The 25,591-nt window shown below is 55.5% G+C and overlaps 1 protein-coding gene across 1 annotated transcript in view; it reads right to left on the reverse strand.

Moving 5' to 3' along the window:
* LOC118713730 (guanylate cyclase D) overlaps window positions 1–17,763 on the reverse strand; it is a 31,923-nt gene extending 14,160 nt beyond the window's left edge. Inside the window, exons 1-12 of the mRNA XM_036428640.2 lie at window positions 17,757–17,763; window positions 13,741–14,466; window positions 12,104–12,399; window positions 9,997–10,348; window positions 9,061–9,145; window positions 8,316–8,412; window positions 8,107–8,226; window positions 6,850–6,930; window positions 4,748–4,924; window positions 4,344–4,500; window positions 3,921–4,070; window positions 702–850 (exon numbers count right to left, since the gene is read on the reverse strand). Coding sequence (XP_036284533.1) covers window positions 702–850; window positions 3,921–4,070; window positions 4,344–4,500; window positions 4,748–4,924; window positions 6,850–6,930; window positions 8,107–8,226; window positions 8,316–8,412; window positions 9,061–9,145; window positions 9,997–10,348; window positions 12,104–12,399; window positions 13,741–14,466; window positions 17,757–17,763 — 2,397 coding nt within the window. The remainder of the gene's footprint in view (window positions 1–701; window positions 851–3,920; window positions 4,071–4,343; window positions 4,501–4,747; window positions 4,925–6,849; window positions 6,931–8,106; window positions 8,227–8,315; window positions 8,413–9,060; window positions 9,146–9,996; window positions 10,349–12,103; window positions 12,400–13,740; window positions 14,467–17,756) is intronic.
* Between the last annotated feature and the right edge of the window lie 7,828 nt (window positions 17,764–25,591).

The raw sequence follows: 25,591 nt of genomic DNA on the forward strand, positions 1-25,591 counted from the left end.
AGGTTTCCTGTGAGCACAGCTTGTGTGGTTACAAACCGGGCGGTCTCCCTGACAGCGTTCTGCTGGGCTGGGGCGTGGGGGCTGGAAGGGGAGGCACGAAGGTATCACCTCAGGCTTGATGGGTTGGCCCCGTGGGAGCCATTAGCTGGTTCAGGCAGGCCCACACACGCCACTGCCTCACAGACTCGTACAGACTTGCCTCACACCTCCTTCTGCAGTCCCCAGGGCAGGCCTGGGGGCCCCAGTGCCCTTCACATCCCCCACTCACTCCTCAGGGAGCGAGTGCTGCCACCGCAGCCACAAACAGCCTCTCTGCCCCAGTGCCAGGAGGCCCGGGATAGGGTCAGGGTTCCCAGTGCCAGCTCTGCAGACAGACGAACCTGAGCTTGCCCTCCAGACCCCACCTTTCACCCCCTCAGTTACCGTGGGCAAGTCCCCTCTCCTCTCTGTGCCTGGGTTTCTCTCTGGAAAGCCCAGATGATAACGAGAATTAAATGAAGTCAGCGGAGCACAGCGTGGGGCGTGGCACTCAGGAAGGCACTCAGAGGCTGAGCCTCAGGCCCCCCTCAGGGTTACTGTGCTGGTCTGTTGCCCCCTTTCAGGGCCCCAGGGATAGTGTGGGGCTCCCCCTGGGCAAAGTGAGGTGCATTCATCAGCCATTTCTTGTGAGCGCTCACTCGGCTCCTCCCGGGAGCACTGACCTGCGTGTAGATCTGGTCCAGGCTGGGTCTGTCCTCCGGAGCCTCCTCCCAGCACTGCTCCATCAGCTGGATGCACTCGGGCGGCCCGTGGTCAGGGGACACCCGTGGCCGGCACAGGGGAGGGGCCGAGGCCACCTTTCTGATGATTTCTGCAACAAACACCACGTGGTGGTGGCCCGAGGTCCCCCGAGGGCTGCGGGCTGCCTGGGCCTGAGAGGGAGGGGAGAGTAGGCTTCTGTGCGGGGAAGTGAACGGGGCCTTGAAGGTGCCCCTCGGCCCTTGCTCTGGGCCCCGAGGCATGGTGGTCGGTGGACCCAGGACTCTGGCTAGGGAAAGGGTCTCAGAGACAGGGCCTGCTGCAGGGTGGGCTTTACATTCTCGGTCTGCCACCACCTGTCTGTGAGAGGATGGCCAGGGCAGTGGCATGCCTGAGCCTCTGTCACCCCATCTATGCAATGAGTGTAATGAACTGCCCTCTTGAGAGGGGTGCTGAGGAAGGAGATAGTGGAGGTGAGGTGCCGGGCACCCAGCAGGCTCTCCCCACTCCCCAGATGCTGAATCAAGTGCTGCTGCTCTGTTGTCAGTGCTGGCCACCGGCTCTTTTCACCAGCCCTGCCTCCTGGAGACTCTCTGGTGCCAGCTCCTCACAAGTGCCAAGCAAAACCACATCTTCGCCATCATCATCACCGTCATCATCATCATTTCCCCAAGACAGCCCTGCCGTGGACCTTCCTGCATCCATGTGATAAGGCCAGACTAGGATGCTGGGAGGGAGGGAGAGGGGCTGACGTTCAGGCTTTCAACGGGTCAGGAGGGAACCTCGACATTATCCGTTTACATTCTCTGCAAGCTGCATGGCCTCTCTGAGCCTCGGTTTCCTCGCTGGTAAAAGGGGCAGAATAACCGCACAGACCTGCTAGGGCTGTTTCCAAGCAGCTCTGAGTAATCCCTCTGAGGAGACCCTCCTCCCCTGGTGGGAGGAGGGCATCCTGGGAGCCAGGGGGGAGAAGAGTCTTCCTGGGTTTCACTCCCCTTCCCATCTCTTTGTTGGCCTCCCGGTTGGGGGGAGTGCCTGCCTCACTGTCCCATTTTACAGACAGGGAAACTGAGGTTCCTAAGTCGCCCACAGCCAGAGGGCGGCTAAAAAACAGATCCCAGTACAGAGCCCAATCTCCTCCCGACCTGGGCGATTTCCTCCTTCCGCCCAGAGGTTCCCAGCCTGCGGCCCAGACCCGGGGCCTCCTCCGAGGGAAGGGTCTGGAAGCTGGATGTGCTCACAAAGGGGTGTGAGCAGATGGAACCCATCATTCCATCCCGCGCACACATGCCCGACACATTTTCAAAAGCACTCGGCGGGTGCCATGATGACTAACACACAAATCCAGTTCAAAGTGTCGCCGAGTTCAGAGCAGATTTTGTCTGTGGGTATGCTCTCAGGCAGCGGATAATAAAAGTCAAATAGGAGCATGTGAGGCTTCAGCCTTTTCTGACCTTGAAATGGAGGCCTCCCAGGCGAACCTGCTGGAACCGCTGGCCCAGGCCCGGCCCGCTGTCCCCACCCCACGCGTCACCGTGACTGATGGGCCTGCTGCGCACCCGGCCCCGTGGGGAGATGCTCCGTGGATGGCACGGCGAGATTTCAGGGCAAAAGCACAGAGCGTGAGTCGGGGAGCTTTTGTTCAAATCCCAAACCCACCAAGGAGTCTCCTCTCTGAGCCTCACTTAACTCTCTCTGAAAAGACCGCCCTCACCCACCTCCCAAGTGCCCCGCAGACAGATCTTAAAAAGATGCCCTTTCTAACGGGGTCTGTGTCCAAGGGGGAGAGTCAGGAGGAACCCGAGAGCCTCATTAGCACAGCCCTAAAACCGCCCACAGGAAGCCAGGCACCCTGTCTGAAGGACGTCACTGAATCCTCACGACTACTCTGGGAGGCAGGCGTGACGGCCCCATTTTACAGAGGAGGAAACTGAGGCTCGGAATCTGAAAGGGATTTACTCAAAGTCACGAGGTGAGTTGGTGTGGAGCTGGGCTTAGGCGGGTGACCCCTAACATGTTATGCCTGTGCTCCTAGCATTTTACTCCCTGTGATCAAGAAAAGCACCCCAGGCAGTAGCAGACCCTGGTCTCACAGCCCAACCCCAGGGTGGCCACGGGGTTCCAAGCCTGGTCCCTGCACCTACGGCAGACAGACGGAGCCCCGGCTGAAGGGTCCTGCACTGGCAGGCAGGTGTGACTACAGATGGCTTGGAGGTCCCATCTGGCTGGTCTTCCCTCTATCAGTGCAGAGGGGGCGGGGGAGGAGGGACAGCTGGGGAATGTCGAACAAATGGCCTGATGAACCCCCTCCTTCCCACTCCTCCACCTCACAAATGTGGGGCCTGGAATGCTCCTTAGTCACCGAGCAGCGCTTTGGTGGAGACAGGAAGTGGGCCGGCCTCTCTGTGAGTCACAGAGTGTCCACTGGGGGGCGGCGAAGGGGCAGGAGGGGATGGGATGGTGGGCTTGGCCCCATCACTGCCCTGCTCTTCAGGCTGAGGTGCCAGGGCCCCTGTGGGGACGGGTCCTGGGACTGGGTGGAAAGAGCAGCCTGGAGCCCGGAAGCCCTGGCAGAGACCACGGAAGGAGAGGAAACATTTCTGAAGTTGGGCCCTGGCCCTGGGGTCAGAGATGAGAAAATGTCTCAGACCGGGTGACAGTGGGAAAGGTGTGATGATTCTCCTGTCCACCCCAAAGTGTGGGCACAGAGAGGCTCTGGAAGGCGCCCCACCCAGCAGAGAACCAAGCCCCCAAGACCGAGCAGCCTGCCGCATCAGACATGGGCCGGGTGTCTGGCACATCGTAAGTCTGATTCCTGTTCTAAAGGGGAGAAATCGGAGGCTCAGAGAGGGCGAGTGATCAGTGTCAGGTCACACAGGAAGGACATGCTGGGGAAGGACCGAGGTCTGCATGGACACAAAGTGTGTGCTGAGCACTCCGCCTGAGCATCTGTACCCTCGGCAGTGACCCTGGGAGAGGCTGGGAGGGTTGCGGCTCTCCCCGGAAACCAGTGTCTTTAGCTGCCATTTTGGCAGAGCTGCTGAAGGCTGCCTGGCTTAAGCCAGAGAAACCCAGCAGCATGTGATCAAACAGGCCAGTGTGTCCGTGTGGTTACTTTCAGGCCCGAATTTTGTGATGTCACGGAGCTCCCTGGCCATGTGGGGAGGAGGGGGATGCTGTACCTTCCGCCGAGAGCCCCGAGGAGCTGTAGGGTGGGCCTCGGGTCAGGACCTCCTGCAGGATGATGCCAAGGCTGAAGACATCTCCTTTGAGGGTGCCCCGCCCGGGCCCCCCGGGCCCCCGCAGCAGCTCCGGAGCGGTCCACAGCAGGTCTGCAATCACAGGGCAGGGCCACACCACGTCACCCTCCATCCACCCACGCGGGGCTGGGCAGGGCAGCCATTGCCCACACGTGGTGTCACCACCTCCTCCCTTCAGCCACGGGAGGAGCTGGTTCCTCCCCGTTCACAGTGAGGGGCCCAAGGCTCAGGGAGGACAGCCGCCAGGTCACCCGACACGGAGTGCTGGAGGCCTGGAGAGCTCGCCCTCGCCCTTGCCTCACAAGCACCCGAGGCCTCAGAACCAACTGCCCACCCTGGGCTGACCTTCCGGGGCGGGCCGCGGGCAGGGGGCCCGCCGAGCACCCAGGAGCCCTGCGTAGCCGTGGTCCGTGACCTTCAGCACAAAGCGCTCGTCCACCACACAGTTGCGGGACTTGAGGCGGCCGTGCGGGAAACGCTGATGGTGCAGGTACCGCACGCCCTGCGGTGGACATAACGGTGGTCCTTTACGCCTGTGGTGAGTGAAGGGGACCCTGGTCCTCTCAGAATTCCCACGCACCCCAGAAACCCTTCCTGCCTCCCTCACCCTTTGCCACACCATTCGGACTTGTCTCAGACAAAGTGAAGAGAGCCCGGGCCTGGGAGGTCTGAGCATCTTGTCTCCCTCCCCTCCCGTGGCCCCACCCAGGCTCCCTGTCCCCAGTTGGAGGCCCAGGGGGGGTTCTCACACGAATCAAATCCAGCAGCAGGGAGGCCTGGAAGGTCCAGTCCAGCCGCAGAGCCTCATTCTGCAGCAGGTCCTCCAGGCTGCCCCGGGCACAGTGCTCCAGCACCAGGGCACTCACCCCAGGGGCCACGAAGAGCCCCAGGCAGGTGGCAACGTTTTCGTGCCGCAGCTCTCGCATCTGCCAGGGCAATGAGCATCGTGGGGCCCCCAGGGGTTGGACCAGGTGAAATCCACAACTCTCAGCACATCGGCACAGGGCTGAGCACTGAGAGGCTTCAGACATGTGGATGGGTAGATGGATGATGGATGCATAAGCGGAAGACAAATGGATGGGTGGATGGATGGATAGATGGATGGATGAATGAGTAAGTGAGTGAAAACACAATAGATGAATAAGTGAATGAGCTGTAACCAGTTCCATGGTACAGGGATCTAAGCCTGTTTCCCAACCTAAGTGGCACCATGATCCTGAAAACCCCAAGACTCAGTGACCGCTAAGGAGGAGAAGAGGTGCAGAAGGGACCAGGGCCGAGCAGAAAGCAGCCTCCCTGATGGCTGCCCAGCAGTCCAACCTGCGATGCTAGCATTTGCTCAAGCAAAAACGGTGGAACCCTTGCCTAGGAAGGCCCTCCTCACAAAAACAGTTCAGGGGTCAACTAAGAGACAGAGTGCTAAACACTCTCTCCCTTAGGGGTTCACAGGCATATTAACATGCTAGAGACCCGGTGCACGAAATTCATGCAAGGGGCTCAGCACTCGCAGCCGCAGCTTTGTCCAGAAGTTGGTTCCATTGTCAGTCTAATTAGCATGTTGTGCTTTTATTATTATAGATGTGGGAGGTAAGAATGGCCTCAGATCCTTTGACACTCCTGCCGTCAAGAGGTGGGGCCTCTGTGGCCTCCCCTTGAGTCTGAGCGGGCCCTGTGACACTGACCAACAGGCCATGGTGGAAGTGGTCCGGAGTTTCAGGTCTGGGTCTTAGATGACTGACAGCTTCTATCTCCTGTCTGTGGGAACCCTGAATGACCACAGAAGTCCCTCTACCCAGAGTCACCATGCAAGAGAGACCACAGGGAGAGGCCCTAGGAAAATTGTTTAGCCAAGCCCTGCCCAAATTTCCTATCCACAAGATTGTAAGATACTATAAAGTAATCTGGGGTGTTATTTTAGTTGTTGCTTTAAGCCAGTACATTTGGGGCTAAATTGTCCCCCAGGCATAGATAGCAAGAACAGCATGTTAGAAATCCCGAGAAGTCCTATCTCGAACCCAAGCAACTTCCAAACTCATTTGACCACAGTCGAGCCTTTCCTTCTAGGAAACATCTACGCACATTGGTTACAAGATGTCTAACCTCTGGTCACTTAGTCTCTGCAAACCCAATTTCAGATGTTGGTAATAAAAATAAAATTCACAATTTATCAAAGCTGTATCACTTGGCAGGGCAGGGCTAGTTTTTTTCATATATTTTCTCCCATCCTCAGCGTTCCCCTGGGGTGGTTTTATTAGCTCCGTTCTACAAGGAAGCCAAGTGTCCTGTGAGGGCAGGATTCCACCTGGGATCTTTCCGTCTCTGATCCTGGGCTCCTCCTCCATCCCCCCACCTCTCAGGATGGTGTCAATCTCAGGGGTGAAGGGACTTATATGATTCGTGATGATAAGTGAATGGAAGGGATTCTGTCTCTTCTCCATGGCCGTATCCTCCAATCCCAGAACACAGCTTGGCAGAGTGGGTGCTCAATAAATAGTGAATAAATGGTGGGTGGGTGTGTGGCTGGATGGAGGGATGGCAAGTGCAGGATGAGGCCCTTGGATGGTTCTGAATACACACAGGTGATGAGACTGATGGGAAGGTGGCTCTTGTGGTCATGGCGACGATCACATTAAGGTGGTGACATGACTTTGGGATGCTGGTGTGTGATGGTGACAGTGAGGGTGTATTATATGCGATGGACGTGGTGGCCAGGTGGTGGCCATGGTGCTAATAGGAGGATTTCCTCTCTGAGGCGAGAAGCTGCCACATTGAGTAGGGACCAATTCAGACCACCAGGGCCTCCTGACAGCACCCTGCCCCAGCCCACCCTCCATGCCCTCTGCAGCCCTACCTGTCTCAGGAGACGGAGGCAGCTGGGCCGCAGCTCCGAGGCCGTGCCAGCTTCCAACGTCTTCAGCCGCACCCACTCCCCCTGCTCAGGGAGGAACACAGCTCAGCTGCTGCCGGTTCCCAGCTGTGTGACCCCGGGCGGACCCTCAGCCGCTCTCAGCCTCAGCGTTTCCCCATACATGAGTTCTCTCTGTGTGCTCCAAGGCTAGGGCACACAAAGCTGGACTTGGGCCGTGGCCCTGGGAAAGAGCCAGGGGCCAGGCTTGGCGGACAGACTCCAGTTCCCATCCTAACTCCACCACTTCCAAGTTCTGTGGCCTTGGGCAGGTGACCTCCGATCTCTGAGCTTCACCTTTCAGTTCTGATGCCCACCCCCATGCAAGGCTGACAAGATGGTGGCTACCAAGGCGTTAGCGCCTGGCCCCAAGGTCAGTTTTACTCTGCAGGGCCTCAGACACCCCACACCCTGGAGTGTGACCCAGGGACTCCGGGGCAGGGGCAGAGGCAGAGGCCTGCAGCCCAAAGCTGCCGCCTCAGCCCTCTCTCCCTCCCAGCGAGGGCTTCCTGCCTCCTCAACCTCAGTGGCAGCCGAGGGCCAACTTGGAGAAGCAAACAAAATGTGCTTTGTACTCTTTAAAGCCTCCTTTCAGCAGGAAAGAAAAAGAGATGGAATTCCCCGAGGAGAAGGTAGAAAAGGAGCCAGAGCCACATGTTCCTTCCTGCAGGAACCGTTAGCGTGAGTCAGGGAGGAGGGAAGCGGAACCTCGGTGAACTGCTACCTGTGAGGATGCAGCACCTGAGAAATCCAAGTGTCCTCAGCGACCTCCGAATCGCCCAGTCTAACCTCTGACCCCCCAGCTCCCTGTCAGCTGGGAGAAGGAATGGCTGTCCTGGGCTGGTGCTGCACCTACAAGTCAGGGTCTCAGGGACCAGGATCTCACTGGCCGTCACTGGAGCAGGCAGGTGTGTGATCTGGGCTGGCCCCGGTGCTGAGAGGGGCCCTGGGGTGGACACACCACTGACAGTGCCCAGGAGCTAGCTGGTCAGACCACCAGCCATGCTGGACCGGGAGCTGGGCGTCCTGCTTCCCAGTCCTAGCCCTGACACCCACTTGCTAGAGTCCCGAGAAAGTCACTGCCCTTCTTCAGGCCTCAGTTTCCCATTCAGTGATTAGGGTGGGGCACAGAGACCTGGGAGGCCTCTCCCAACCCGACCACAGCTCCCCAGGTCTGGGCATTGGGGTGGCAGAGGCTCCCACCTGGTACAGGGCCACGTTGGTAGGCTCCTGGGAACTCCTTGCTGACCCCTGGGCCACCGACCTCAGGCTCCCACCATCTGCCGCACTTCTTGATTCACTCGCACTGTCCCTATCCGTCTGCTGCCTCTGGAGGGGGCAGGCACCGTCAAAAGCTTAGACGGGGCCTCAGTCCCCTGCTTGCGCACCCAGCCCACACCTGGCCCACCCACCCGACTGCTCAGTGGTGGATGGACGAAGGTGAGCTCCTGGGCTGTCAGCAGGATCCGGTGAGGCCCGCGCACCAGCTGCAGCTGCCGGACGCCCAGTCTGGAGGGGAGAGGAAGTGCAGGGCAGAGGGGCTGGCACAAATGTCCCTTCTGCCTCTGACCCAGAGCCCTCACCTATCCTCTCTCCATTTCCTTTCCTGCAGTCCTAGCTGGGCTGAGAGGGCACCAGCAAGCAGTGCCCGCCTCAGAGGCCCTCAGCCCGGCTCAGAGCTGGACTCCCAGCCTGATGTGCCTGCTGGTCTTAGCCTCAGTGTTCCCATGTCGCCTGGAGGCCTCGGGGGCAGCCAGAGCCAGGGGTGAGGCGTGGGAGGGGAGGGCTGCTCCTTCCTGGGTGTGGCTGAGGCTCAGGGAACAGGTGTCTTCGGACCCAGAAAGAACTGTTTCCAAAGCTGAAGGAGGCCCTGGCCACGCCCACTGCACGGATGCTTGGCTGAAACTAGGGAGGATGGGGTCTTGTGTGAGGCCCAGGCTTCTTCCCCAAGTCTCCCATGGGCCTCCTCAGGGGACACCCGGGTCGCACAGACTCTGACAGAGGCCCTGGGATGGTCAGGAGGGCAGGACCATCCTGAGGTCCTGGGACCAGACTATGGGAAAGCCCCCTGCAGATTGCCAGGACTCTGCCCGCAGGAGAGAGGCCCTGAGGGGCTAGGGCGCGGAGGGGCATGCCGGCTCAGGCACACAGTCTCACCTGAGGAGGCAAGTGAGGGCCCCGCCCACTAGCACCATAACACAGGCCAGGGCCAGAGCGAGGAAGCTGCCCGGGGGCTGGGTACCTGTGGCGTGGGAGGAGGAGAGGGCAGGCGTGAGTCCTAACAATAACGACAGCACAAGGAGTGCAGCCCCCACTCAGCCCCTGCACCTCTGGGAAATGGGGACACCCACCTCTGCCCACCCCCTCCCAGGGGTGAGGTTCAGAATGGCCCCCAGTTAGGAAATTCCTATCTGTGGCCAGATCACCACACACAGATATTGATTCCAGGACTGTTGCCTGGATTCTCACCTCCGGCTCCCTGCCCTGGCCAGGAGGACCCTGCTCAGACCCCATCAGAGTCCTGATCACACACTGCGGCCTTTTGTCTGCCAGATCAGGTCTCTTTTCCCTGAACTGAGAGCAGCTGGACTGCGGGGCCTGTGTCTCAGTCATCTCAGCGTCCCTGGCTGCTAACACAGGGCCTGGGCACGGCAGGTGCTGGATTAAAGCTGTGTCTCCCTGTCCATGGTTATCCTACGTCTTCTCACATGCCCTTCACAATGGGCCGCTCACTACTTGTTCTGGCGGTCAGCGCCATTGTCATTCACGTTGACTGTCAGAAGAGTCCTCCTTACACTAACTCCAAATCTCTTGATGTCAGGAGTCAAATGAGAAGCAGCTGTCTGGGGCCACATGCTCTGGCAGTGTTTTAGCCCTGCTCAGCGGAGCAGATGCCTTGCCAACCTTCCCTGCACCTCACAACTGCTGGTTCAATCTTCTCAACACAGGTGCCAAGTCTCTTCTTTGTACTTGTTCCTGCGCCTCAGGGGACTGACTTGACTGTCCGCATGGAGAGCCTTAATGAGTGACGGACAGATAGATGGATGGATGGAGAGATGGATGGATGGATGGATGGATGGATAGATGAATTACCTCTGATGCAGAGTGCATTGGGGTCAAACCAGCAGCTGGAGTCACGTGCTGGAGGGGCCCCTCCTGGAAAGTGGATGGCCCTGCCCAGGGGCTGCACCTGCCACGTGTCTGTGTCCAGGATGTGAGTGGGGACCAGCTGGCTCTCCTGACCATCTGAGTCCAAAATGACATACTGAGCCAGCCTCCTGCCCTTCTCGTCCGTGCGGATCCTCTGGCTAAAGCCGGCCACATCCAGAGCCCCTGTGTGGGCCCCTAAGTGGCCCAAGGGCCCTGCCCCATGGCTCCCAGAGCGGTTTAGGGCATGGGCCAGCAGGACCACAGCATCATAGATGGTCCCAAAGAGCGGGGACGCCTGTGGAAGAGAAGGGCCCTCAGCCCCATTGCCCCGGGCACAGGCTCCCTGAAATGTCTGAGCCCTGGCCCTCCCGCCAGCAGCCATCGCTAGGATTATCACCCCCTAACCATCACCCCCCAACATACTCCTCTCTTTGATCCCACCATCACCTCAGTCCCCACTCAGCAGCCTCACAATCCCCATGACTGCCACCATCATGGCCACCAACACCACCCGCTCTGACGTCTCACAGGCTTCTCAAATCTACCTAATATGCCCCAAACAGAACTCCCAGTCCTGCAAGGTGCTGCCGGCTCTACCACACCATACTCACCCCCCACCACACACACACACACACACACACACACACTCACTCACACACACACACACACACACACACACACACACACACTTGTTTTAGGAAGTGAAACTGCCTCCTGCCTAAGCTTGATTTCTGAGTCCAGTTCACCATCCCATCCTTTTGGCTTCATTTCAGAATTTGTTCCGAACTCAACTGACTGCCATCTGGGTCCGTGTTACCCTCACTGCTCACCTGACCACACAGGAGCATCCCTAGGGCCTCCTTGCTTTTAGCCCTCTTCCGGCCATTTCCCATAAAGCAACCAAAGTGATTTTTAAAAAGACAAATCAAATAATTTCTTACTTAAAGCCCGTTGATAGTTTCTCATGTTAAGTTCGGGATCCTAGCCCTGGCCCAGAAAGACCCTCATGAGGAGGCCCAAGCTCACCTCGGATCCCTCTCCCCATCACTCAGGACAGTCCAGCCACTCCTTCGACCTGCTCCTCTGGCTCTGAAGTGCACACTGCCCCAGGGCCTTTGCACTTGCTGTTCCCCCTACCTGGCTGCTCTTCATCCAGAGCTTCACCTGGCTGCCTCCTTATCACTCGGCCCTCAGCTCAAGTGCCACCTCCTCTGCGGACTTCCCTGCCCATCCTATCTCTTGTTGCCCACTATCCATGCCAGCCACTCTCTGTCACGTTACCCTGTTTTACCTTATTGGCAACATTATCACTATAAAATTTTGTTATCAGGTTGCTCAGTTATTGTCTATCTCACACCAACAGAATGGAAGCTGCTTGAAAGCAAAATCTGTCTTGTCCGTCATTATGTCCCTGCCACCTGGCACAGTGGCACATGAGAAGGACTCACTTCACATTTGTCAGATGAATCACTGGTTCAATGCCCCTTCATCAGCATCTGAATCTCTGTCACCACTTCTAGACACCACTGTCTTCTTATATCAAGAAGCAGAGCCACCTGAGTCCTGTGAACCCAAGTCGAGCCACAGTCACATCCCCCACCCCATACTCCTCAGATTCACCATGGTGACTCCAGAAAGCCTGCCAAAACTCTCTCCTTCTCATCGGCACAACTTGCTAGAGAGATGCAGAGGAAGGAGAGGAAGAACGTCTGCAAGAGAAAGAGCAGCTGGGCCAGAAATGACAAATGGAAGAATTGAGTCAGAGATTTAAAAATTAGAAGCAAAAGAGACTCAAGAGGAGAAGTGACCCAGCAGGCCAAAAGAGTGAATAATATGAGAAAGAACACACACACACACACACACACACACACCCTATGAGAGAAAGAGTATTCCAGAGACCAGACAAAGACCCTTTGTCAAGTAAGGGATGGGTCCTGTGCCCACAGGGGAGGGGGACTGACAGGCCAGGAAGCCTGCATGGGGGAGGAGCGCGTGCACACCTGCCCCTGGCTCCGTGCTCTGACCCCGGTGAGGGTCTGCACTGACCTACCTGCTCTGGATCCAGGTGGGCGGCTCCCTCCTCACTGGCCCCGGCAGCTCTGACGACCTTGTCCACGGGGCCAGACTCCAGGGTGACGCTGAGCACTGCATCATAGACCTCCTGTAGGGCCCCCCCCTGGCCAAGCACTGGGTAGGAGCGGTTTCGGTAGGGCAGGGCGAAGAGCATGGTGTCGTAGGGCAGGAAGACCAGCCGCCCATCTGCCAGGCCCTGGGCCCGCGCTTGTCTCAGAAGGGCCGCCTGCTCAGAGCCTCCCAGGAGCGCCGAGTGCATGCACAGCACCACAGCTGGAGGCAGATATGGCAGGCTCACTTTTGCAGGCTTTCCCTAAAGCCCGGAAGTCAGTGGCCCAGAGTCTTGGGTCCACCCCCACCCTCTGCTACCACTGCCAAGCGTCCCCCCTCCATCCCCTGGGTGATGGGGAGAAATATCCCTTCTATCTGCTCCCTCTGTAACCTAACATCCAGGACTTCCCAGTCTCACCTGAGAATAGCTCCCTTGTAGCCTGCACACCCAATCATCATGACCCACTTCCCACCCTCCCTGTGCCCTGCTGTCTCTGACAATTGCTCATGTATGCTGACAGCTTGCTCTGGGTTAGCCTAAAGTACTTTTGCAAACGTTTAGTCATTTGCTATTACAACCGTGCTAAGAACTATGTTTATCATTATCTCTACTTTCAGACAGGAAACCAAGGCCCAGAAAGGTTAAGGAATGGCCCAGGTCCCTGTTGCAATCCCTTTCTCTGAAAAATCCAGGAGTATGGAGCCACCGAGGAAGGTCGATGGCCTCCTTGCTGGGGCCTGGGGACCCCTGTCATGTGGAAGTCAGAGCCTGAAGCCCAGCCCCTCTCTGCTGAGCCCTGGGTGGCCATGCTGTGTGGACATGGGCAGGAGCCACCCCATCGTGGCCTCAGAATATAAGAAAGGTCCTCGGAGAGCGACCCATCAGGACTGAAGGGAAACCGAACGAGGGCTTCCTTTGTCCCTTTCCCTCTGCCTGGCTTCCTTCCACTTCCCACCAAACCTCCCCTCTCTCTTACTCGCAGTTGGAGCTGTTCTATATTTGGCCTCACGAGGGAGCGAATGCACAAAACTGGGGGGGGGGTCATGGGTAAAAGCCTGCATTGACTGTAAGCAATGCTCTCTTTATCTCCTCTTCACAACCCATGAAGTAAGGACTTTTATTAAGTTCATGCCATTGAGGAGGAGATTATCGCACAGAGAGGTTCAGTGGCTTGCCTGAGGTCACACAGCTGGCAGGAAGTGGGTCAAGTGTGGGATCCTGGCTATCTGAGTCCAGAGAATGTGCCCCTAACCACTCTGCATCCTGGCTCCTGAAAGTCAGCACAGTGGCCTGAGATAGCCCCGGGCTCCCACCCCACCGCTGATGTTCGAACCAGATTTCAAACTCCACCAAACTCCTTGCCAACCCTGGGACTTGGGCGTGTTACTTCCCTCCTCTGAGCTGCAAAGCGCAGGCCTCAGCGGGACTAGCTCCCAGGGCTTCTGGGGGGATGAAGTTGGGGGTCAAGTGCTAATCCCAGTGTCTGATTTGGAGGAAACTCCCCATCAGTGACCACATGGAGTCCAGGCTGCCCACGGGAGGGAGGCCCCGCGTGCACTTACCTTTCAGGCCGTCCACGCCCCGCAGCTGCTCCAGCACCTCCGCGGCCCCCTGCTCCCCGGGGCCCAGAGACGTCACCAGCACCACAGGCAGCCCGTGGGCCCTGAGAGCCACGGCCACCTGCCGGGCTGTGGCCGCCCAGACGTCCTGGCGGGAGGACACGATGGCCACGCGGGCCCAGCCGAAGTGTCTCATGACGGACAGCAGCACGCGGGAGGCTGACGGCAGCGTGGGCACCAGCTCACCCCCGCCCGGAGGAGCCTCGCATGCCCAGGAGAAGAGGGTCTTGCCCCAGCCTTGGGCCAGCAGGGCTGCCGCGGGGCAGTAACCGGGGTTGACGGGGCCCACAAAGGCAGCCACGGTGTTCCGGTGGGCCAGAAACGTGGCCAGGGCGCTGGGGGTGTCACAGCCCGTGGGAAGAACCACAGAAGCCAGCCACGAGCCCAGCGTCAGCGAGGCGTCCTGGTTGGCCCGGTCCACGGCCAGCTGGGCGGCCTCTCTGGGGAGAGCCTGGGCAAAGATGGGGTCGCAGTCCCAGGGACCCAGCACCCCCAGGGTAAACGTCCCCACCCCCCAGGCCAGATGGGGGAGGGAGCCAGCCCACAGAAGGGCGCCCCAAAGAACCACAGAGAAAGGCGGCAGGGAAGGGGCGCTCCACAGACCCTGGCATGTCCTCCTGGGCGGCAGCCTCCAGTACCAGCCTTCAGGGTACAAGCCCCCCTGCCGTCCTGGGAAAGAGGAAAACGACCAGGTTTCCGGCTTTTTCTGCCAGCACTTTCAACATAATTTGGAGGGAACCCCCCCCCCCCCTCCAGAAACTCAGCCTCCTCATTAGTAAACAAGGGATTTGGACCCATGATGTTGGGAGACAACCCCCCGCCCCCCATGACGCCCAAGGCTGGTTCTGGGCTGGCGCTCTGTGGCTCAGGGTGTGGGCTCTGGAGCTGGCCAGACTCGCTCACTGCTTCCTATCCCTGTAGCCCATACCAGTCTCTGAAGTTTTCCAGCCCCATTTTCCCCTTTGGCAAAACCTGGATAATGAAAGCTACTTGAAAGGTAGGAGAGGGTGGGGGAACAGGGGAGAGATCAACCAAAGGACTTGTATGCATGCATATGAACCTAACCAATGGGCACAAACAACAGGGGAGTGAGGGCATGAGTGGGGGGGGTGGGAAGGTAATGGGGTAGATGAGGACCCATATGTAACCTTAATCCAGTGATCGGCAAACCATGGCTCGCGAGCCACATGAGGCTCTTTGGCCCCTTGAGTGTGGCTCTTCCACAAAATACCACGTGGGGGTACACACATACAGTGCGATTGAAGGAGTGCCCCAATTAAGTTAATAACAATGTACCTACCTAATAGTTTAAGTTTTAAAAATGTGGCTCTCAAAAGCAATTTCAATCGTTGTACTCTTGAATTTATCACTCTGTTGACTAATGAGTTTGCCGACCACTGCCTTAATCAATAAGGAAATTAAAATGCAAAAAAAATAAGAATAAAAAGAAAAGAAAGAAAGCTACTTGGTGGAGTTACTGTGGACAATATGTGAAGCACTCATCACAGTCCCTGGAGCTCAGGGGTTCTGTAAGTCCTACCTGGTCCATCTATTGCTATTATTTCTCCCTGCACTTGCCCTCCAAGGTGGGTCGAGTTCTCCTGGTGCTTGGAGCCTCCCCTGCCCTTACCTCAAGCCCAGCACCGTTCCACAGCACCTGACCCTGCTGGACCCCAGGGGTCCCACGGTGTAAGCGGGGCCTGGGGACAGGTAGCTCCCCCGTCGCATGTCTGTGGCTGGAGGGCTTACAATGCATGTGCACCATTCCCCCTCTGGCCCTCACACAGCCCTGTGCAGACAGAGAATTCTCTGTCCTTACTGCACAGGGGAACTGAGGAAGGGCTTCTGGACTGGGACATTCCCCACTTAGTCCTACTGTGCTAGGACCTCGATGCCCTCCTGCAGCTCTGCAACTCCCACCTGGCCTCTGCCTGCATCCCTAGCATTGCCCTTCCCCACCAAGTCCTCCCACACAACTCATGCAGCCAGCAGCCTTCCCCTGTGGGCACCCAGGAAGGTGTGAGATCCCTCCTCACCCTTCAGAAGCTGCCAGGCTGGTAGGGAAGCAGGCCCCAGCCAGGAGCAGAGCTGACCACAGTGTGGGCTGCAGGCAGGGCCAGTGGGGAGGCTCTGAGGGCCTCCTGGGGAGGCTCAGCGAAGGTTTCCTAGGGGAGGCCGCACGGGAACTAGCTGGCCCTGGGGAGTGTAGCTCGAGAGAATAAGAGTAAGCCCTCCTGATGCCAACAGTGAGGATGGCTTCTGCAGAGCAGCTCCTTAGAGATGACATTCAGAGCACAGGAGTGAAAAGGGCCTTGGAGTCTCATCGGTGAATACATCCTACTTTCATCCCTCAGTAGCCCCTTGCCTTGGGCAAGATGCCTGGCTTCTCTGAGCCTTGGCGTCCTCATCTGTAACAGGGAGCTGAGAACAGCCACCAGGCCCTGTGTGCGGAGACTGCCGTGTGGAGAGCACAGTGGGACTGCTCGCTGCGGTAAGTAGGTAAGTGAGCAGCATGTACTGAGTCGGTCCATGCTAAATAACTCAGTTATCACAGACATCACTCTCTGTGGGTCTTTGTGGGGAGGCAGGTGCACTGCGGTGCAGAGAGCTGGCTGGGAGGCGAGCGTCTGAGTTTCAGCCCCAGTCCTGCCTCTGCCCCTCAGCTGTAAAGAAGCCAGTTTGCAGAGCCGGCCAACTGTGGCTCCTTCGGGTCTGTGAAACCAGGGTTCTCCCAGCTCAGGGCTCAGTGACTTGGGGAGGTGGCTGCTCTCCCGCCAGCCTCTGGGGAGCCCTCTGCACCCTCCCTCCTCTTCTGCCATGATGCTCCGCGTGGTCTCCTAGCATCCCGGCCTCAGGACGAGTCCCTGGGAGGAGACAGGCTTGTTCTGGGCTCGCAGAGAGCTAATCATTCCCAGGTGGGAAGGCAAGCGTATGTGGCTGATCCTAATGACAGCCACCTTGCCCTCAATTTGTACTTTCCAAAGCACTTGCGACCCGCTGCTGTGCCTGTATTCCCCGAGGCCCTGAGTTGAGGCAAAATGACTGAGTGGGACAGTGACTTGAGGTCTCTCCGAAAGTTAGGGCTGATCCCTAGCATTGCCCTAGCATTGAAATAGGGTTTAGCTTCCCATGGCCCAGGCAAAGGCAAAAATCACCTCTTTTTATTGATGACCTCAAACATCAAAACTGAAATATCCTAGGAGAGCTAAACTTCTAAACCCAGGCCTCTGTGTACAGATGGGGAAACTGAGGCACAGAAAGAAGGAATAAGAAGGGCCTTCCCTAGGTCCCACAAAGCAGCAGTAGGCTCCCCTGACCCCACTGTCATGCTGGCCACTCTCAGCGTCTGGGAATTCTGCATCTGATGGCCTGCAGGCACTCACAGAAGGCCAAGGCCTGAAGCAGGGTCAGCCGGCTGGGGGGCGAGGAGAGAGGGGGTCAGAGCAGAGCCAGCATTAGCTGCAGCTCTGCTGCTGGTTTGTGGGATGGAGTTCACATTTCTACCCATGCCTCTGCTTTTCCATTTGTCCTGGAAGGGCTTAATTTAAATGTTTAGGTCTCCAACAATCCTTCAGCTCTGATGTCCAGGTTGTTAATAAATATCAGAAAACAGGTGACTTTTGTCTTTGAGGGTGGCTATGTCCCCTCTCCCAGGAGTGTGTGGGCTGCCAGTGCCCCCACCTCCGACACAATGGGCTAACGCACACCTTCCTGGAGAGAGGTCACTTGCATTTTTAACCACAGATTGCTTGGCTCATAGAATCAAGTTCAAGTAGTTAGTCAACTCCATCCTATCATAACCCAAAAAGATGAAGATGCCCTTAGCTACATTAACAGAAAAACACCCTCCCCCAATAGGGAAGGTGACAGGAACCAGGGAATGGGGCTGGGGGATTCCTGTCACCCTCCTGACCCCCACCCTGGCCCTTCTTGCCTTCCTTCACGACAAGAAGACCCACCTGCCATAATGCGCTGTTGGGGCTGACTCCCTGCCTCTTTGGGGCTCTTGGGCTCCCACACCAGGGTCCTCGATGCCAAGCTCTTCAAACAGGCTCAGGGCTGGGGAGCCCCTGCTGTCACGACAGCCTGTGTGTCACCATTCCTGCTGCCGTAGGCTGCCAGTGACTCCTGCCTGAGGGCTTCATATATGGCTCATTCCCTCACTGTCCCCCCTCAGGAACCTGAAGAAGCCATTTGGAAAATTTGATCTGTACAGACTCCAGGGCTCCGGGGAACCAAGCCAGAAAGGAAGGAGGGAATGAAGGAGAGAGGACCTGAGGGAGGAAGGGAGGGAAAGAAAGAGGGAGGCAGGGAGGGAAGGAGGGAGAGGAGATGTCTTCAGCACTCCGGACAGCTCCAGACCTGGCTGGGACTCCCCGGAGGAAGGATGAGCCAGCACCAAAGAACCCAGCATTTCGCTTATACCACATGATCTCACTCATTTATGGATAATAAAGAACCTTAAAACTGTTGAACAAAAATAGAGACAAAGAAGCATAGAGCAGACTGTCAAACTACAGCGGGAAGTTAGGGGAGGGTTGAGGGGTAAAAGATCAGCCAAAGGACTTGTATGCATATATATAAGCACAACCAACAGACTCAAGACACTGGGGGTGGGGGGATGAGGGCAAGTGCTGGGGGGTAAGGGAGGCCAGGGAGAGGTCAGTGGGGGGGAAAAGAGACATATGTACTACCATTTGTAATACCTTAAACCACATGTGTCAAACACAAGGCCTGCGGGCCAAATCCGTCCCGCCAGGCCTTGCAATGTGGCCCGCACCGCGCTGTCATCACTGCACTCCGCTGCGTTTCCATCACAATGACAGTTTATGACTGTTCAGTAAACCATTCGGCCCGCGATTTAGGCTGGATTTTAGATTTTGGCCCCTTCTCTGATTGAATTCGACACCCCTACCTTAAACAATTAAATAAAATAATTTTTTAAAAGAACCCAGCATTATTGAACACCCACTGTGTGCCAACGCTATTTATACAACCCAGTGAGACAGGTATTAATATTACTGTATTCCCACTTTATAGATAAGGAGAGTACAACTCAGAGAGGTTAGGTAATTTGACCAAGGACACAGAGCTAGTAAGTGGAGGGGTGATGATAGATCCAGGTTTCTGCTCATCACCACACATTGATCCTTTGGGAATTATCATGGAGGCTTTCCAATCTTCCCTTTTAGGGTGGAACCTTATGGGCAGATAGACACCACTCTCCAGTGGACTGTCAGCCCTTCCTCCCACACCTGCTCTCGTCTACTTCAGTGAAATCAGCTTTCACTAAGTGCAATAAGCATCTATCAAGTGGTAGGCTCATACATGCCCCCTCTCGCTTAACCCTTACAACAACCTTGTGACCTGAGTGTTGTATTTTGCCTTGTTCATCTCACTTTATCCATTTAGCAATATTTACTGAGCACCAACTATGTTTCAGGCACTGTTCACTTGAGCTACATTAACAGCAAAACAAAAAACTCCAAGTTTTTGCCCCATACAAAGCTAGCTTTATAGCAGAAGTAGAGAGTGATGAGTGTGTCAACAAGCAATACACATGATAAGTAAGTAGATTTATCTTTTATGTTGGAAAATGATAGGTGACATAAAAAAAAGACTGGTAATAATGTCATATTATAATTCATGTGTTTCCCATAATTCTACAAAAGCTTTATAATTATAATTTAATGGTCAAGGAAAGCATTGAGTGAATGTGTCATAATTTAGAAATTATACTTTTGTTGGATATTTCCATTTAGCCCTTAGTTTATGCTGGAAAGATTTTAGGGCCTCTGTTGATGTGCCAGACATATGCCTGTTTGCTCTCAGATTATTCCCTGACCTTCCCAAACCCTACTGGGCTCCCAAAAAGGAAGTTAGGAAGGGACCTGTGTCCTGCAGGTGCTAACCTTGAAAACTTTACTAGTACTTTCTGGTACCCCCTGCCACTGGCTTCTGGCCAGATTCAGCCAATTGGAGACACTCACAGGAGATTGGAGGACAAGAAAAAGGGAGAAGCCAGAAGACTCTCTGTGTGTGTGTGTGTGTGTGTGTGTGTGTGTGTGTGTGTGTGTGTCTGCACTTTGGACAATGTGCCAACAGGGTTGGGTCTCTTTTCTGCTTCTGGCCTCTTCAGCCACTCCTTCCTATGTGGCCCCAATGTCTAGAATCAGGTGCCACCACCTCCTTCCTCCCTTTGACCTTCCCCAGCAGGAGTGGGAGAAGCTTCCTGCTGTTACTGATCTCTGAATGGCTTCCAATCCCAACACCTTTGCCATCACTTCCCCATTCTAATTCCCCACTATTGAACTACTGGTGAGGACTCTGTTTTCCAAAATGTACCCTGACTAATACCCTACATATCTGATTTGTTTGCAATTTCTCACCATTGTAAACAACTTTTTAATAGCTACCATGTTTTTGTAATCTTTTGAATTTTTTCCTTGGGATAAATCCTCAGAAATAGCCATACTGGATCAAAGAATAGAAATGTTATTAAGGCTTTTATTGCATATAGTTTCATATTGCAAGTTCCAAAAAAAAATCTATTGGATCAAGATATTCTTTAAATAATGGAGATTTTTTAAAAATATATTTTATTGATTTTTTACAGAGAGGAAGAGAGAGGGATAGAGAGTTAGAAACATTGATGAGAGAGAATCATCTATCAGCTACCTCTTACATGCCCCCCACTGGGGATGTGCCCACAACCCAGGTACATGCCCCTGACCGGAATCAAACCTGGGACCTTTCAGTCCGCAGGCCGACGCTCTATCCATTGAGCCAAACCAGTTTCAGCAATGGAGATGTTTTAATATGAACTGAACATTAGCTATATGGATTTCTTTTAAGCTTTTTGGGTATGATAATGGCAAGGTGGTTATATAAAAAATTAGACATTTTTTAAAGTAAGCATACTTTAATGTTTGTAAGGGAAAATGGCAAGAAGTCTTGAGTTTGTTTGAAATTATTATACAAAAAAGAGGGAGGAATAAATGAAGTATGGAAAGAATCTAGACCATGGTTGTAGTTGGGTTCCTTGTACTATTCATCCTACTTTTGAGTATGTTTGAAAACTTTCATAATAAACGAAAATAGCATTAATACCCATTAAAAATGTACAAGTTTCTCCAGCCAGCATGGTTCAGTGGTTGAATGCTGACCTATGAATCAGTAGGTCACAGTTCAATTCCTGGTCAGGGCACATGCCTGGGTTGCATGTTCAATCCCCAGTGTGGATTGTGCAGGAGACAGTCTATGATGATTCTCTCTCATCATTGATGTTTCTATCTCTCTCTTCCTCTTTCTGAAATCAATCAAAAATATATATTTTTTAAATATAAAATTTTACCATATCCTCCTCAGCATTTAGTATTCTGATCATTTCTAATTTAACCAGCATTTTAAGATATCATGCATTGCATTAGTTTTCCATGTTGTATAACAACTTACCACAACACTTAGCGACCTAAACAACAAACGTCTCTGTAGGTCAGAAGTCTGCGCACAGCCTAATTGGAACCTCTAGTTGGGGTCTAACAGGCTGCGATCCAGGTGCCAGTCAGGGCAAGTCCTCATCTGGAGGTTCAAGTAGGGAAGGATCCACTCCAAACTCCCTCGGGGTGTTGGCAGTGGGATTCCTGGCAGCCCACTTCATCAATGCCAGCAACAGAGCCAGAACCTGTAATCTGGGTGGGCTGGGTGCCTCCCTTTTCCAAGAGAACAGTCAATGGTAAATGACCTCAGGACCCCTTGGAGGAAGATGTATGACATACTCTTTCCTCAAACCCAGGATGACATTCAGTCCAGAGCTCTGAGCCTGCGAGCTGCTCAGTCTGGGACCTGGGTCTAAGGCAATGCATCCACATGGTGATGACTCCAGGTCTCCACCCTGCAGACCTGGGTGTTTTCTTCCTGTGTTTGTCTAGCAGCACCTTGGAAGGCTTCCATACACTTCCCCCGGGGGACCCTGTGGTTAGTCAGCCACCCCCACAGATCCCTAACACACCCCAAGAACCAAGAACCACTCCACATCCGTGGCTTATTTGGTCATTGTGTTCATCTTGTTTCTGACGGTTAAGTGCTGCCATCTATCTGGCTCCCGTTATCCACACGGAGATCATGAACTTGGATTACAACCTCCCCTCCCCCAGCCACCTCTGGCTTACAGAGGACCAGCATCATAGAGTCTTTCAAGGGTGCTGAGGTACCCCCACCGCCATGCTGGCGAAGGGGGGTCCTTGGCTTCTCCCAGGGCTGTGAGCAGATTGCATGTAACAGATGCACTTCAACTTGTCCACTTTCCTGAGCCTCAGACTCTCTCCTCCCAGTGTCCCGAGGACGTTCTGGCATTTCAATGCCATTTAGTGAGGCAAGGACCCCGGGGATATCACTTATGCAGAGCAGCGTCCTGAGGCCCAGAAGGCGTGGGTAAAGGCAGGGAGGAGGTCCGGTGGGCAAACGGAAGACACTGGCACAATATTTCCCTGAGAGAGTCCATGGGAAGGCAGCTTTCGTCCATCCAGGCCTTCGACAAAGAGGAGGTTTTCCCAGCAGCAGCTCCGGAGGTCACCTAAGGAGAAAGGAGTAACACTAGCTAGTGTGCAGACCAGAGAGTGCCAGGCATATCCGGCCTGGAGGGAAAGGGTCAGGGTCAACCCATGCAGCTGACAGGCAGGCCTGGGGTCAAACCAGGGCCCAAGTCCCCTTTCACCTGGAAGACACTCTATTTCTGAAGTCTGTCCATCTTCCTGGTGTGGCGCCTCCCGCGTTGGCACCTGGAGACCTCAGCAGACTCGGCTCACAGGGGTCCATCCAGGCTGACACCCCCAGCTGGAGCCCTACTCACTCTATCCTGCCATCCACCCCGTAGCCAGGGCCTTTCAGGTCCAGCTCTTGCCAAGACTCATCTGACCAAACCTAGCCTTTAACCAACTTGTCCTGGGGGCCCAGCCCTGCAGTCAGACACGCTTCTGTGTCTGAGGGGGCCATGGTCTAGCGCTCACCTCCACAGAGAAGGACCTGGTAGAAGCACGAGGTGTGCACGGAGCCAGAAGAAGTCTTCATCCAGCAGAGGGCACCAAGGCCCCAATAACTGGCCTAGACCAGAGTTTCTTGGCAGCAGAACGCTGCCTGCAGGAGGGCGCACCTGTAGCCAGCACCAGGCCTGGCTGTAGCTTGTTGGCAGCTCTGGCAGAAGAAAGAATCAAAGACAGAGGACCAGGTCAGAGACTGTGAGGAGCAGGGGGAAAGCGGGGGAGGCACAGGCTTAAAGACAGACCCAGCTGCCCTGCCTCCAGGAAAAGGGGTACTTCATAGCCCGGATCCCAGTTCCCTTCTGTTAAATGGAGAAATAAGTGCACCTCCTGTTCTTGTCATGAGGATTAAACGAGAGATACACCCCACGCAATGCTCAGTACGCCCGAGGCCCTCAGCACTCACAGGCGAGGCATTCGTGGCTCAGACGGGTTTGTATGACTTCCAAGTGCAAGGTGGGAAGTAAAGGGGCCTCTAAAGTCCCCAGTGGGGTCTCTAGGCGAATAGAGAGGGTTAGGATACAGGTGGTTCTGGGGAGCGAAGGCAGGTCTGGGCCCGTGTGGGAGTTCTGTGGGGGCAGCTGCTCGGGGGCGGGGAAGGTTCTTGGAGACGGAATCCAGTGAGCTCATCCTGCCACCTTGGGTGCATACCAAATCCCACCTCACAGCCCACCCAGGAGCTGCAAGTGCCCCTTCTTCGTGTGGGAAATGAACATTTTTAAGGTGGAACTGGAAGCTCACCGCCTCCGGCCACTAGGTGTGAATTTGCCATCTGAACGAAGGGTTTCAGGAGGCTGCGCCTTTCCTGTGTGTTTATGTCATGTGCTACTGTCATTCCTGATCTCTGCCAGGGAGTCATCACAGGGACCAGGCCTGATAAACTGCCTCAGAATGAGCTTGTGGGCAGGCGGCACCCTGCAGAAAGTTAAGCCCAGTTCCACACATTTTATTAGTATTATTATTATTATTATTTATATATTTTATTGGTTTTTTGCAGAGAGGAAGGGAGAGGGATAGAGAGTTAGAAACATCGATGAGAAACATTGATCAGCTGCATCCTGCACACCCCCTACTGAGGAGGCGCCTGCAACCAAGGTACATGCCCTTGACCTGGATCGAATCTGGGACCCTTCAGTCTGCGGGAGTGTCCAGCCCAGAACACAAAGGAGCCAGTGGGCCTCAGATGGAAAGCTGGCGCCCTGGCCTGGGCTGTGGCCCTGAGCCTGCGGAGGAAGCTTGTCCACACCAGTGTCCCTATTTCAGAAGTGGCATTCTCAGGCCAGGCCTCGAGACTGGGAGAGGACCAAAGAGATTTGCCCTTTTTTCACTCAGAAGGTGGTGGCTGGGGCCTGCCACGGTGCTGCAGGCCGAGCAGGCCCAGGCCCAAGCTGCCGGGGCCCAAGGCTGCCTTTGGGCTTCAGCAGCCCCCAGTTCTGGTTACAGTGTGGAGTGGCACCTGCAGGGTCTGCTCTTCCACCAGCAGCGCCTGCCCACTCCCCTGTCCCAGCTCGAGCAGGATCTTGGCACTCGTCCTTAATAAACTTACTCTGGGCGCCTCCCATCCATTAGTCCTGCTTGTTGGCATTTGCCTCCTCATTCATCTGTGACGTCAGCAGTTTCTGATCCCCCTACTCTGTGTCAGCTCTGTTCCTAGTTCCCAGGAAGACGGGAGACGAGGCCAAGGCCCCTGCTGTAGCCTAATGGAGGGAGGAGAGGGTTGCAACCCAGTGGAAGGTGGCGGCACAAAAGGTGGTGGGAACAACTCGCTTTGGCATGGATTCCGTGGTCTGGTGAACCTCAGACCCGCCCTCCCTCAAGCGTGTGCGGCTGATGAGTTGGCCTGCCGTTTCATCCCAGCAAAATGACAGCAGAGAGAAGCAACACGGGGCAGCTGGTGAGACCCACCAGCTGACAGAGAGCTAGAGGCAAATAACAGGAGTACACGGGAGCATCTAGAAAACCTTGAGCAGCAGCATGATGAGGAAGTGAGGCACGCTTGTCAGGCGGGCCCTGGTCAGCCTCCTGGAGGGCATGGGCCTGAGAGTTTGCAGCCCGAAGCACTGTCGGAGTATTGTCCATGGCCCAGGACCCCGGGCAGGGCAGGCCCGCACAGCATCTGTAGAACTAACCCCGGCTGGGAGCAGGACCGCGTGCACAGAGCCAACACTAGGCCCAGGAGGCCTGAGGCACCCACTGTGACTCCATGTCAAGGGGTCTGAGCAGTGAGTCAAGCAGAGGGCTGCTCCTTCCTATACCATCAGACCACCAGCTGGGCATCTCCAAACAGGCACTGCCACTCCTCACTCTGACATCTGAGGCCTTCTGGCTGCTTTTAAGGGTGTGATATCCATGATGGGGGCTGCCCTCCAACCCTGAGGGCCACACTCCCTCACCCTGATATGCAGATCCGAGCCTTTCATCAGAAATATGACGTAGCCTGGCCCCCACTGGGATATCAGACCTAACTGCAGTTCAGTTCTGCTGTTCCTTCTCCAGGACTTGAGCCGGCTGCCAATGGTCAGCTCCCACAGGATCTCTCAGTGTCTCCTCCCACTGTCCAATGGCCACTATTGGGTTGTCACGGTGGGTAATGGACAATGTGGGCAGATCAGGTATGTGTGTGTGTGTGTGTGTGTGTGTGTGTGTGTGTGTGTGTTGTAAATCCCGCCTCTGACTGGCCTGTGGCCTTGGGAGCCTAAGTCTTTCTACTGTGGAATGGAGGGCCGTTGTGCCTGCCTCCGGGGTTGCTGTGAGGT

This window comes from Pipistrellus kuhlii, unplaced genomic scaffold (genome assembly GCF_014108245.1).
Source record: "Pipistrellus kuhlii isolate mPipKuh1 unplaced genomic scaffold, mPipKuh1.p scaffold_m20_p_9, whole genome shotgun sequence".
In the NCBI taxonomy this organism is placed as follows: domain Eukaryota; kingdom Metazoa; phylum Chordata; class Mammalia; order Chiroptera; family Vespertilionidae; genus Pipistrellus; species Pipistrellus kuhlii.